The sequence below is a fragment of the Malurus melanocephalus genome, unplaced genomic scaffold, assembly GCF_030028575.1.
Source record: "Malurus melanocephalus ecotype Western Australia unplaced genomic scaffold, MMel_1.1 scaffold_20, whole genome shotgun sequence".
In the NCBI taxonomy this organism is placed as follows: Eukaryota; Metazoa; Chordata; class Aves; order Passeriformes; family Maluridae; genus Malurus; species Malurus melanocephalus.
The window spans coordinates 1,511,685-1,524,815 of NW_026623252.1; the positions used below are offsets into that span (position 1 = coordinate 1,511,685).

Here is a 13,131-nt window from a genome sequence, read left to right on the forward strand (position 1 = left end):
ATGGGCCACGAGTCTCATAAACTGTCAAGACTGCTGGGTGCAAATCAACCTTYAGGCACTTTATCAAAGGCACCCTCTCAACTTTTCACTTTGCTTTGGCTCCATTTTAAGCTACAGCCCACAGTGCAGAGGTCTTGSCATGACCCCTAAGTCAGCATTTTCAGAGCAACTGAATCCCTGTGGCCGTAGCTAAGAGGTGTTGCTGATCCATCACTGAGAGAGATATGCTCAAAAAGTGCCAGGGAGGTTTTCTGTTTTACCCAGTTGYGTCTGGCCTGAAGCTCTCTGGGAACCAGACCTGACTGGACATCTGATGTGTGTTTCTGTAACTGATGTGACGTGTCTTGTGTAGTACTAGGGTAAATTTTTAAATAAACAGTGTATTGGGAAAAAGCACAAGCACGAAACTCCAAAGTCATTTGCTTTCATGTTTCAGCATATGTTGGTTTACTTGGACAAGCAGATGGGAGGGGGAAAGACAGAAATCAGTTTGACTAATGAAGATGCCCTTCTGAAGGTGACGTGCTAGTTGAGGGGTTTGCTGGTGCTGTCATTACTATTATTGGTGAGCATGCCATCACCATCTTTACCAGTTAAAGCGAGTTTTTTGCTTTAAACTAAAAAGTTTTAGTTAAAACCTTTACATTCTAATGGTTTGATTTAGTTGTTATATGTAATAAGAAGGATCCATGAAACAGCTTGCTGTGAAGAACTTCTTCATATTAGCTGCAAAGTGTGACCCTCTGAACATTTCTTTTGAGAATTTGCTGGGTTTAATTCAAGGGTGCACTGCAGAGGCTCAGTACCAGAGATTCAACTCTCTATCTAGATGTGCTGTTGTCGCATCTGCAGGAGCCAAAAGCTGCAAAACCTGATATCTGTGTAAGAGGACAAATAGCATTTTCCCAGTCTGGAGAGGTGAGGCACCAAGAGTGTGATTTGTCTCARATTTGTCAGGGGACCTGGGGCAGTTTGTGGAAGTTCCACCTGAAGCCAGGAAACAGAAATTTCACTGTGTTCTGCTTCCTCCCACTGACTGCTTCAGCTGTTMTGCTGCTGCTTTGCGCTCCCAAAGTGGTGAGAATCTGCAGCAAGTGCAGCAAATGCACACCCCCAGTGTGCATTTCCCTCTGTCTTATCTTGATATTGTTTAGTCACTGTAGGTTTACCTACAGCAGTAATCAACAGGGCTGTGCTAAGAAATATGTCAGTGAAAGCTCTACAAGTGCCATTTAGCAAAATGCATASATGGCGACCCAAATTCTGTGGATTTCTGTACAGGAAGGAGTGTAAATTCCTGTTGTGTATTAATACGTAAGAATAAAATCCAATGGAACATTTGATTAAAGATTTCATATTWAACCCAGAGAAAGAATGTGCTGCAWGGGTGACACATTGATGGAAAGATGGCAGGTGCAGCCTTGGATACAAACACCTTCTCACACACCTGAAGACTATTACTGATAAGCACAATCCCTGGCTGGTGGTCAGAAATGAACCTGAAAATGGTGTTAGTCCGATGTGTACCCCTGGTTGCTGCCCACTGGTAATTGCCATCCATCTGCACATCGTTCCTGGGAGTGCAGTCACTGACACCTGTGTTCTGCTAAGTACAGGAACTGCTTTGCCATTGGGGTCAWACATGGGGCAGCATCACCTACCCTTGACAGAGTTTGCCTTCAGACACTATCCTATGCCTACAGTGCATCTGGGCTAAGGTAATGTGTTAAAAATGTAGGCTACTGGAATRCATAAGGGAGGCTGGCATCTGCAAGGGAAAAGCAAAAACCTGATCTTTTTCTGTAAAGAGACAAAGAGCACAGGGGAGAAGTGCAGTGCTKCTAGCATTGGAAAGTTGTTTTGCCCAAACCTTTGACCTGCACCAGAAATCAAAAAGCAGTGATTGCAGCTGTAGGTTTTCAAATGCTGTTGTTTTCTGTCTTGTCCTTTAGTAGATGACAGTAATGAGAAAAAGCACTAGAGAGCTCTGACTACAGTTGAAGTAATTTTGTGGCTCACATTTCACTGAGGTCTGTTATATGTGTCTAGCTGCTGTTATGACTACATGGCAGAAGGAGGATTGAAATACATCAGGATTTCAACCTGTGCCTCTGCTGGCTGAATCTGGGATTTCTGCATGAGTGCTGAGCTCTGGGAAGGAGGGTTGCCATCTTCCTGTGGCCASTCCAGCAGAAATACTGAACATCACTCAATAGAGCCTAGGACAAGATGTCCAAGGACGAAGCCCAGTCCAGGCAAGCATGGAGTTCTTAAAACTTCCCAGGGAAAAGTCACCTTTCATACCTCCTAGTATAAAACTTTCCCCTTTGTATTTCACCAACACTTTGTGAGGTAGAAGAAGAATAGCAAAATGTAGTTACAGATGCTGTGTGAACAGACTAAGCACACAGACTGATGGAGTTTACTTCCTCACATTTCAATACAAGCGTTAGAAGAAGGAGTAGGAGGCAAATTACCCTGTTCCCTCGTCCTGCACCCTGACTGATGTGTGTATGGTATATAGTAAGTTACCTCCAATTCCTTTTAGGTTAGGATTTTAAACAAGAAGATTGATTTTAGCGATATTCAGTCCCGGTGTGGTTCCAGAGATAACATCAAGCATTCTGCAGGGGGAGGAAATGTAAGTAGTATGGACACTCTGTGAACAGGCATCTCCACTGTGGTGACCCACCTCACACAGCCAGACCCCTCTGTCTCCCTTCCTCTGAGCACTGCCTTCCTTCTCACTGCTRTTTCACATGTGAGTTTGGACTGGTGGTTGTGTGAGCCTTGTRTATGGAGGTCTGCTGATCTTTCCCCGCAGAGCACAACACATTTTCAGAACTTGGACAGGGAAAGAAAATGATAAAAGAAGGGTTATCTCTAAATGCCCAGGAGTGCTGACAGTGAAAGTGCAGCGCAAGCCAAAATGGTTCAGTGCCTTTCTTTAATGGGAGCAGCCCAAGAAAGTTAATTTACAGAAAGAGACTGCAGCTCACAGTGAGAGTCCAGCCTCCCCGTTGGGCATTCTCCAGAGCGCCAGTCCTTCCTCAGTTAACCTTGTAGTTATATGCATTCAGCAGAGGGGAAGAAGAAAAAACATAAGGACAAAGAAAGATCAGAGAAGGGAGTGTGATCAGCCAGTGTGCTGAGTTCTTGATGCCACAGCATCATTCCAGTATAAGAAAYTGAGACGGCCCAGGATTTGACCAGACACTAGCTGGTTTTATTGGGCACACTGGAACAGCTTAAGATGGCTATAACTGTCTTGATGGAAATGGTCACCCATCAGATGGGAAGAGTTGATGGTGTGGGCATGTCTGATCCAGACAGGTTCAATACAGCCACCAGGGCTTAAGTCTGCAGTGGTGGTGTGAGCAAGCCAGTGGCATTGCAGTTACTGTGGGGCTCCTGTCTGCCCTGGAGGGCTGTGACTGCTTGGGGCCTGTGGCTGTGGGCTGCATCTGGGAGCTGTTCAAGCAAGGCAGGAATGTCACTCTGTGGCTGTTCCCAAGCTGGGCTCAGCACCACCATGGCAAAATGGCTGGCAGCAGGGTGTGGAGCAGCAGGAGGTGCTGCTGGTTTCCAGTGAGCTATGAGCCAGCTGGCTGAACCCCAGCCTGCTCAGGTACAGCTGCAGGAGGCACATATGTAGATTAATCAGACTCTCCACAGTGGATTGACAGGAAATGCAWACCATATTCAGATGCAGAAAAATATAAAACAGATGGTAGAGAAAAAAACAGTCACCAAAATATCCTAGTTGCCAGGATATATAATCAACAATGGGAAACAAATGGGATGGATCCTGCTCTGTGCAGGGCTTTGGAGCACCCCACTCTGAAAGGAGGAGGCTGAGAAATATTTTAGAAAGAGCCCACAGGCTGATCTCCTTTATCTTCCTCTTTGTTTTTCTAATAGTAAAGCTTAACCTAGCTCTGTCATCTCCCTTGGTTTGAAGGAAGCTTGCTGTATTAATCCAGGTGTTCCCTCCTTTGTGGCGTGGTCTGTTTTCTACTAACCATTTCTCCTTTTCCAGTGGTTCATRGAAGCCTCTCGCTCCTTCTCTGCAGGGCTTGGCTTTTTATTTATTTTCATTCCTGTAATTTGTGCATGTGTGCAATTTTGACAGGTACAAATTGTAACCAAGAAGATCGACTTGAGTCATGTGACTTCCAAGTGTGGCTCACTCAAGAATATCCACCACAAACCAGGTATTGTAGGAATTTCTGGGTTGTGGGACAAAGCAAAGACCTAACACTATTATGCGAACTCAGAATCATGGATGATTCCATTCTCTTTTACAGTCAACAAGAAAACAAATACTCTTTGGTAATAAAAATACATTAGACTACTTAACTAAATACGTAAAAACATAAAGGTATGAGACCACCTGATTTAGAGAGGTGATAAAAAATGGTGCCAAAGGATGGTGCTCTGGCATAATATTGAAATACAGACTGAAGCCAGTGAAATTCTTATTCATGTACTTAAATCCTGTGAAAACCGGTAGGACTGCACTACCTGGTTACAGTTTAAATATATATTGAAGGTTTTATACTTTGCTGAACATGCAGAGCATTATACTGTGCTTCTCCAAAACCATTAGATCTCACCTAAGGRTTCTAGGTGTGAATAATGTGAGTGCACTCATGTGCTTCAGGTCATACTTTCTCCTGCACCATTTCAGTTTCTTAATCTGTGCTTCYTTTTCGTCTGTAGGAGGTGGGCGTGTGAAAATTGAGAGTGTGAAACTGGATTTCAAAGAAAAAGCTCAAGCTAAAGTTGGTTCACTGGAAAATGCCCACCATGTACCTGGTGGTGGTAACGTCAAGGTAAAGGAACAGMTGTCAGACTGCCAATGTGCCCCTGGCCCAGTGAAATTATTAGAGTTGTTAATTCAGCAATGATTCGGAATTGAGTAGGAAACTCAATGTCTGTCCTCTTTCAAGCACACCCACATACCAATTTGTTCACTTTGAAATTTGGAATGACCAATCTCGCATCTGCATCTAAGCTGAGCRTGAAATGTCCTGTAGTTTGTTCATTACCCTCTAAAGATAACCCTTGTTTGGGACTGTTGGACAGCATAGGTGAGATCTGAGATGAAGACTCCATTGTGAAACAGGAGGAAAACACCTTGAAAGTAAGATTACTCCCACAAACATTTGAAAATATGGATTTTGAAAAAAATACCACAGTGCCCATATAATGCTTATGGAATTTGTACAGCTAGGAACAATGGTACTCCTCATTAAAGCATCTGTCAGAGACAGAAATGGTAAGAGAATGTAGTATAGTAACCCAGGAGTTATTAAACAAGGTGAAAAAAYGTTCTGTTTCAATTTTCTAAGGCGTGGAGAAACTTCAGTCTTTCTAATAGTTTCAAAAGTAAGCAAAGTGATGCACAAATGATTATGTATAACGAGGTAATTTGGTGAATATAAYCTGTAAAATTCTTTACTTTCCTGGAGCAGATCGACAGCCAGAAGCTAAACTTCAGAGAGCACGCTAAGGCCCGTGTCGATCACGGGGCTGAGATCATCACGCAGTCACCGGGCAGGTCCAGYGTGGCCTCACCACGCAGACTCAGCAACGTCTCGTCCTCTGGAAGCATCAACCTGCTTGAATCRCCCCAGCTTGCTACCCTTGCTGAAGATGTCACAGCAGCCCTTGCCAAGCAGGGCTTATGAATTTGCTCATTTTGCGTTGTATGAAGTAATAATATTTAGGCATGAGCTCTTGGCAGGAATGGGCTCTGAGCAGGTGTTACATTCATTCTTTACCATGTCTAAAATTAAGTCACATCCCAAGACTTGTAGTTTACCATACAGTTAAAAAAAACCAGAAAAAAATGTAATTCCATAGATGCAGAATTTGGCCTGACCTCCATTTATAACAGGAAGACACTGGCTTTATATGGGTATACAGCAGTATGTTACATTGGACAATTATTGTTGCTCTGCTCTGTCTTGCATGGAGTACTGTACTATGATAAAATGCATTTTTACCTTTCATGTGCCTGAAGGCCATCCACCTCTTTCTGAAGAGCCTTGTTAATATCCCAAGTTGTTCATTTCACAGGTTTTTTGATAGATGGGAAAATAAAGAAGAAAAGTTGCCCATTGTAAGTTATTACAGGTAATATTAAGTCTGCTAACCAGAAGGAAGGGCATATAGGGAAATTCAACTTTAATTTTAAAAAAAGTGTTACTTTGTATAAATGAGTAGAACAAAAGTTGAATTAAGTTATTAACTTTTTTTTTAACCTGGTTAATTATGTCAGTGTATAGCTGAAAAGCCAATAAATTATTTAACTAATAACTAAAAACAGTAGTTGAAAACATTTGAATACTTTGGGAAGTGACGTAAAAAAGCTGCTGAAAGCAAGCACTCATACCCCAACAGACTTGTGTCTGATTAGGAAAGTTGGTTAAGCAGCTAGATTTGTGTGCATACCACCAGTTTCACATCCTTTCCATCTGTTTGATACAGTATTATAGATATATATATTTCTCTGTGGCCATTTGTGATACGCCCTCCTCATATACTTGAATATTCTACTTCTTTATTCACAGTATCTGTGTCTCTTGCACCCTTTGGTGTTGCAATTTTAGGTATGTAAAAGTAGATGTTAGCAGGGTTTTTTTCCCTCTTCATAAGAATACATTTTAAAAAGATGAAAATTGTAGCATGAAGTTGCTTTCTGTAACAACTAAAAGCTGTGACCCTGTTTTAGTGACAGATGCAAGTCTATTCTGTGATGCTAGAAAAAGGATTCCTTCCCTTCCCTCCCTTTCTTCATGGAGGAATGATTTTTGTGGGGTCCAGATGTTTGTAAAAGGGTCTCCAAAGATGGCTGAGTTTGGACTATGGATTTTTTTAAAATCCACAATAGTTTGGTTGGTTCTTTCTTTTCTTTCTTTCTTTCTTTCTTGCTTTCTTGCTTTCTTTCTTTCTCTCTTTTTCTCTCTTTTTCTTTCTCTTTCTTTCTCTCTCTCTCTTTCTCTCTTTCCCTCTTTAACTCCCATAGTAACAGTGAATGTTTGATTTAYTTTTTTCTTTTGCTAAAGTTGAAASACAGAAAWAATATTAAGACTTTTTTTCCACTCCATTAGTGATGTCTCGCATATACAGTCAGGCACTCAGTGATAAACATAGCAGAGATGCCTATAAATTAYACTATGTGAATAAATAAAAATGAGCTCCCTAGACTGGTTGCCATAGCGATTCCTCAATTAAATAGGGCATCTTAAAATCTGAGAATTGTGGGATTATATTGACTATAAAAAGTGACTAAGAATATGCATGAAAGATCAAAGACAGAGATACACARCCAACCCATCTAGTGGAGTTACCTGACAGAACACTGGTGTTGGGGATGATCCTCAGCAGCAGATAATCATCTGCTGATGCGCTATGTACCTGAGACATTATGAAATGACCAGTTCACATTCTTGCAGATTGTTTGATCTTTTCCTTTTGAAACCTTGTAACTAAACTTTGCACTGTCAGTTGAGCTATACTTGATACACGTATTRGGTTAACGATGTGTTTTGGAAACTTTTGATCTGTTCTTTTTCGTTCCTAATTTTTATGTGTGCGTGTGTGTTGGGGTTTGGTCTGAAAAGACTCACAGAGATTTTTATGTCTCTGGAGATTCTAATACTTAATGGTACAGGATTACCTATCAGGTAGTAGATTACCATTCAGGTAGTAATGCAGTTACTGGACAKTAAATATTCATGGACTAGAGTAGGGTTTTGGCTAAGCYGCCACWGCAGTACAAACACAAAACAGAGTGGTTAAATCTCTCAAACTTTTACTGAATATGAACTTCTGACAGCCCCATACGTGACATTTCAACTCTGCAAAAAGCTTTTTCACACTATAAAGTACCTAAYACTATTTGTAAGTCAGTTGTTTCATACAAAGGACGGTGAGTTTAGAACCATTTGAGGTGCGATTGGAGGATTCAGACTTCTGTCCTGTATTTGTTGTACTTTTGCATAAAGTAATCTTAAGAATTCACATGRAAGTAGTGTCAAGTGAGGTGCATTAAAAGCTTCTTTCCATTTTTTCACAAAAACAGCAGACAGGAAAACCAACAGTATTTCTATCACGTTGCTCTGATTATGCTATCAATTAATATACAATAGCCTTGCAGTGTTTTTTGGTTTTTTTTCTATGCATTTTGCCAGGATGGGAGAGAAACTATGATACTACTGAACTTCTCCTCTCTGAAGCTGAGCAGCAGCTCATGGGAACAGTGTTGACCTGAGACTCAAGTGTTTTTATTCTGCTTTTTAAATTGACATACACTAGAAAATTAAGCTTAGTTAATCCACCTATGAGTCCAAAGTTAGAGTGGTGTAACACACCGAGTCATTTATTTCATGCATTAAAATAAGCTTTCTTGTCTTGACTGAAGCAAAGACCTTTGTAATCACATTCATCCTTCCATAGAAGGAATCCTAGAATGCTGTGGAGTTAGATGAAAAGAAATTCAAGAGTTTTGTGCTTTTAAATAACAATAAAACAAGTTACGTTACATGACTCTAGATGTTCACTAAAAAAGCTCATATTAATCTTAACTTTCTCAAGAAGGGTGTGCATTTTAAAAACAACTGTTTGTAAATATGTAATGCCCACTAAAGAAGATAGAGCCAGCTTCCTGGAAACTGCATCTGTTGTGTTTCTTTTCCACAGGCATATTGAGCCAGCAGGTTTGTTGGGTGCCTGAGACCCAACTCTGTAACAAAGCAGAGATAATCCAGACAAAAGAAATGGTGAAATCGTGTTTGGGTACCTAGCAGAGCACCCCAAATTTAATAATCCATCAGGCTGTAGAGATGAAAAAGCACTTCTGACTCGTCTGCAGAGTTTTGTTTCTATATAAACACAAGCTGAAAGAAATCAAAGTTGAGCAAACCTCTGTCCAGTAACAGTAAAAAAACCTAATCCTGATGAGGCAAATTATGAGCCCAAAAGGGCAATGTATATTTTCACTGTACAGCAGTAAATGGAATTAYTCATTCAGCCCTCTGCTGTGGTACAGTAGTAACCTCATTGTGACTGCTCACACATCAGTTTGCCTATATGCATGACTCAAAGGGAGTCAAAAGGCAGTCTGTGTTGACTGCTACATGAGCAGAAGTTTTTTCCGTGCTGGACTAAATACTGTTTGAAACCCAAGTACATGTCCCTTCAAAGGCAAATGCCTTTCACATATGCTGTGAAAATCAGCACAGGTAGATTTCTAGCCTAGGTGTCTGTGAGTTCACTCACTAGTCAGATTGCTAAAGCAACTCCCTCTGCAACTCCAGCAGTTGCAGCAACTGCAGGAAGGTAAATTAGTTTCCATGCTTGGAAAAGTGAAGCTTATAAAAGCCACTTCAACTTTAGCAAAGAGAAAAAGCCAACAAATAAACATGCTGTATGCTGGGATGTAAGGAATACAGTCTGCTGTTACAAACCTGTGTTTTTTCTGATAATTCTAGAGCCTGTTACCATAAAAGAGGCGTTTCTTGAATGGCTGGTGGTAGATAGTTCATGTTTTTCAATCCGATTTGCAATTGTATTTGTTGCTGTATAGTGATTGTTTTGCAAAATAAACTCGCTTGTCATCTAATTGTGTGTGTTGGCTTCCTGTGTTTGTGATGCAGCTTCTCCTGAATCCAAGCCCTGCACAACCAGCACCTGCTGGCTCTGCCCTCAGTCTGCCCAGGAGCAGTCACAGCACATCCRGTTCACTAATCGGTTCAGCTAATCCCTTTAAAACAAAAGAACTGGTTTTTATGGCTTGCATCCTCTTCTGCAGATCAGTATCTCCCTGCTTKGTGCAAATTTCTTCTCCAGGTGATKMGACATTGGAACTGGCTGCCYGGGGAGGTGATGGAGTCACCGTCCCTGCAGTGTTAAAGGAGGCCTGGACGTGGCGCWCGGTGCCATTGTCTGGGTGACTGGCTGGTGTTGGGGCATAGGTGGGAGTCGAGGATCTCAGAGGTCTCGGGGTGATCTCCTGAGCAAACTGACCCTGTAATTCTGTGGATGCCAGGACCCTCCCTGGGAGAGCCGTGCAGCAGTGCCCTGCAGGGAGCGGTGGCACAGTGASTGGGGCACAGTGAGCCCTCAGCGTGGCGGACGCGGCCATGATCGGCCCTCAGAGGCCCTCACAGGCCGGGGAAATGGCGGCCCCAGGCTGCAGCCAGGTGAGCACAGCGGGAGCGCCTGCACAGGGCTGGGGTGGTGACGGGGACGGGAGTTGGGGTTGGGGACAAGCTTTTGGAGCCATCTTGGAAACAAACGGGGAAACCTGTCCTGGACTGACCACACCMAAGGCCTGTGACAGGTGTCCCTGTCAACAAGTAGAATTCCTAGAAGATTTTGGCTGTAGTCTGTGGAGAAAGCTGCAGTGCTCTCTTTTGCTCTCGGGTTTCCTGTTGCATAGCAAACATGGAAAGAATAAGTTTAGGCTTAGAGTAACCAACTGGAAACTCTTGTGCCTGCTTCTTGAATGCAGGAATAAAGAGATACCCATTTCAAATCAAACAAAACCCAAACCAAACACACCTGAACCATCTTACCAGTTACTAAGAGAATGTAATTGCCTTAAACCTAAGGTAGTTAAATATTATCACTGACTAAAATGGCACTAATTTTGAGAGTGATACTATACAATATTTAGAACAACATTCTAAATGTTGTTCTAAAACAACATTTTTAATCTAAAACATTTTATCTAAAACAGATAAACCACCACTGGCCTGCAACCCCTCTCTGTCTGAGGGACAACAATCTGTCTACCAGTGGATTAGTAGCTGTGAGTGCTAGTTACTCCTATTGTCAATATCCTGAACTTTTTGAGGCCTCAACAGCTCAGTTCACTTATTCTCCTTAACKGCAAGTAGCATTAAAACTTTCTTTGTTCTCATACTTTCCTTGGAAGAAGAGGGATTCACCTGCTTGACAATTACTAAAACTCAAAAAAAAAATTGGACTTCAGATTTGTTGCTGCATAACTGAGGTTATGCTTTAGTCAATAATTTCATGGCACATTACAGGACTGGAAAAAAACCCAATTATTTAAAAATAAGTTCATTACTCCTACTCCACAGTGTTTCACTATTGACTGTTGAGAGGCATTCTGGAAGAAATTAAAGCTCAAATTTGCTTTCCAAACTRTCCGAACAAGAAGACAAAATCCTGGATTCATTGAGGGGATGTGGAGTAGGTAAACTTAATAGATAGTTTGCATTTAGAAGTAATATGTTTTAACTGTCTTCCCTCTGTAGTTAGTTCTTACAAGTTTTTAGAAATCAAGATAATTTTGTTCCTGTCCAATTGAACTTAATGGAAGGAAAGAACATGGTATTTAAAAGCTTTCCTGCCTGAACAAGGTAGTTCCTATTAATAAAAAGGCCATACTTCTGTGCACCAGTAGTACAAGTTACTACTAGGAAAGAACCCAACCAGACAATACCAATAAAACTAACTGCTTCAGCATTTCAGTGCTCAAGGAGATTAGTGATTTTAATTATACAAAATGTTTTGGTTGTAAACGTATTTGTTTTAATTAACAGACTACCTTCTAGTTAGTTGCCTTAATCTTCCTTTTGTTCAAGAGGGGGATCTTTGCAAGGCAGATCACATAAGATCCTGTTGTCCMTGACTAGAGATGAAGATTAGACTAAGTCACTGCAAGGAAGTGGTTGTTTTGGGCACCAGAAAAAACGTTATCCCACGTGGGAGTAAATTTAAGTTGTCTAAGTAGTGGCACTGGATTTTCAGGAAACCTTTTTTTTTGAAGTACACCTAAGGAAGTAAATAGGTGGTGTCCATCTACCGGGAAGTAATGATCTTGGTGAATCTTTAGGTGCCTAGCATGAAGTAGGAAGATTGAAAGACAGGAAGAAGCATGGCCTTGAGTGTTGGAGCATCTTTCTAAACTTCTAATATTTTCATATAAGCAACACAATATCACTTTTTTTTTCCTGTAAAAACTGTTTGGGATGAACTTGAATTGGCCTCTCATTTTATTCTGTTAATTATTTGTTGTAGTATATTATCCTCTGATATCCTTAGGTAGGGAAAGAGAGCTAATTAACAGCGTCTGAGAAACATTTCCAGCAAACCTGACTCAAACATACACTTGTATTAGTCAAATCAGTCTGGCGTCTTATTGGAAACAGCACTAAATCTGCTTTGGTACTTCCCATCCTCTCTACCTCCGTCTTGGCTCTTCTGTGTAACAAAAATCCGGGGAATAACTACCCCAAACTTCCTCTGCTTCCACCACCAATCTTCACTTTCAGAGAGGGTTTATGAGTTGCTTCCCCTCTCTCCCCACCTGGGAAGGAGGGAGGGAGGGAAGGAGAAGACGGCGGGCCGGGGGGGAATGGGAAGGAGGGTGTAGGGTGGAAGGAGGATGTCGCTCTCCSGACCCGGCAGGCTGTGGGATGCTCTGCGAATCCCTCTGGCTGCGGAGCGGTGGGGATTGCCAGCTTTGCGGGGGTGGCGGCGGGCAGAGGCGGCAGCAGCCCTGTTGCTGCGGGGCTCGCTGTTGCCGGCGGWGCGCGAAGTTTGTCGGGGCGGTGCCTCCGCCGCCCCCGCAGCGCCCGCCCCCCTTCCCCCGCTCGTCGCCGCCCGCTCGCTTTGGGCGCTGGGCACGGGGAGCTGTCCACAGAGGGAGGTGCTGAAGGCACGGAGGAAGCTGAAGGACGCGGACATCTTCGCTCCCCCTAATTTCCTCCCTGCCTTCTGCAGCCATTTTGCACCAGCGGAGTTGAGGGAGAGGTTGGGCTGCAGGGAATGGAGGGGAGAGGGTAAAGAGTTGCGGAGAGCGAGAGGCAGCCATGGGAGATCCAGACTGGTGTGTCTGCTGAGACCGGCTCACTGCAGCAGCTGTCATCAGCACCATGGTGAAAAGAAAAAGCTCAGAGGGCCAGGAGCAGGAGAGTGGCCGTGGCATCCCTCTRCCCATCCAGACCTTCCTATGGAGGCAAACCAGGTAAGAGCAGCAAGCCCTGGGCACTTGGGATACAGCTGCAACAGGGCACTGGATGTGCGATGGGGGGTGCGGGCTAGCTGCTGCTCAGTGGCACGGAGGATGCAGTTATKACTGCAGCTGCA

At 42.8% G+C, this 13,131-nt stretch overlaps 2 protein-coding genes across 21 annotated transcripts in view; both read left to right on the forward strand.

Moving 5' to 3' along the window:
* Positions 1–9,625, forward strand: part of MAP2 (microtubule associated protein 2) — a 215,016-nt gene extending 205,391 nt beyond the window's left edge. For 15 of the 20 annotated variants that reach the window (XM_057389853.1, XM_057389847.1, XM_057389849.1 and 12 more), the window contains 4 exons: positions 2,549–2,641; positions 4,133–4,214; positions 4,723–4,835; positions 5,478–9,625. In XM_057389853.1, the coding sequence (XP_057245836.1) occupies positions 2,549–2,641; positions 4,133–4,214; positions 4,723–4,835; positions 5,478–5,693 (504 nt within the window). In that variant the 3' untranslated portion in view covers positions 5,694–9,625. The remainder of the gene's footprint in view (positions 1–2,548; positions 2,642–4,132; positions 4,215–4,722; positions 4,836–5,477) is intronic. The other 5 variants (XM_057389856.1, XM_057389859.1, XM_057389860.1 and 2 more) reach the window with 1 other exon arrangement.
* Positions 9,626–12,735: 3,110 nt separating this feature from the next.
* UNC80 (unc-80 homolog, NALCN channel complex subunit) overlaps positions 12,736–13,131 on the forward strand; it is a 113,395-nt gene continuing 112,999 nt past the window's right edge. The window contains exon 1 of the mRNA XM_057389866.1: positions 12,736–13,009. Within this exon, the coding sequence (XP_057245849.1) occupies positions 12,918–13,009 (92 nt within the window). The 5' untranslated portion in view covers positions 12,736–12,917. The remainder of the gene's footprint in view (positions 13,010–13,131) is intronic.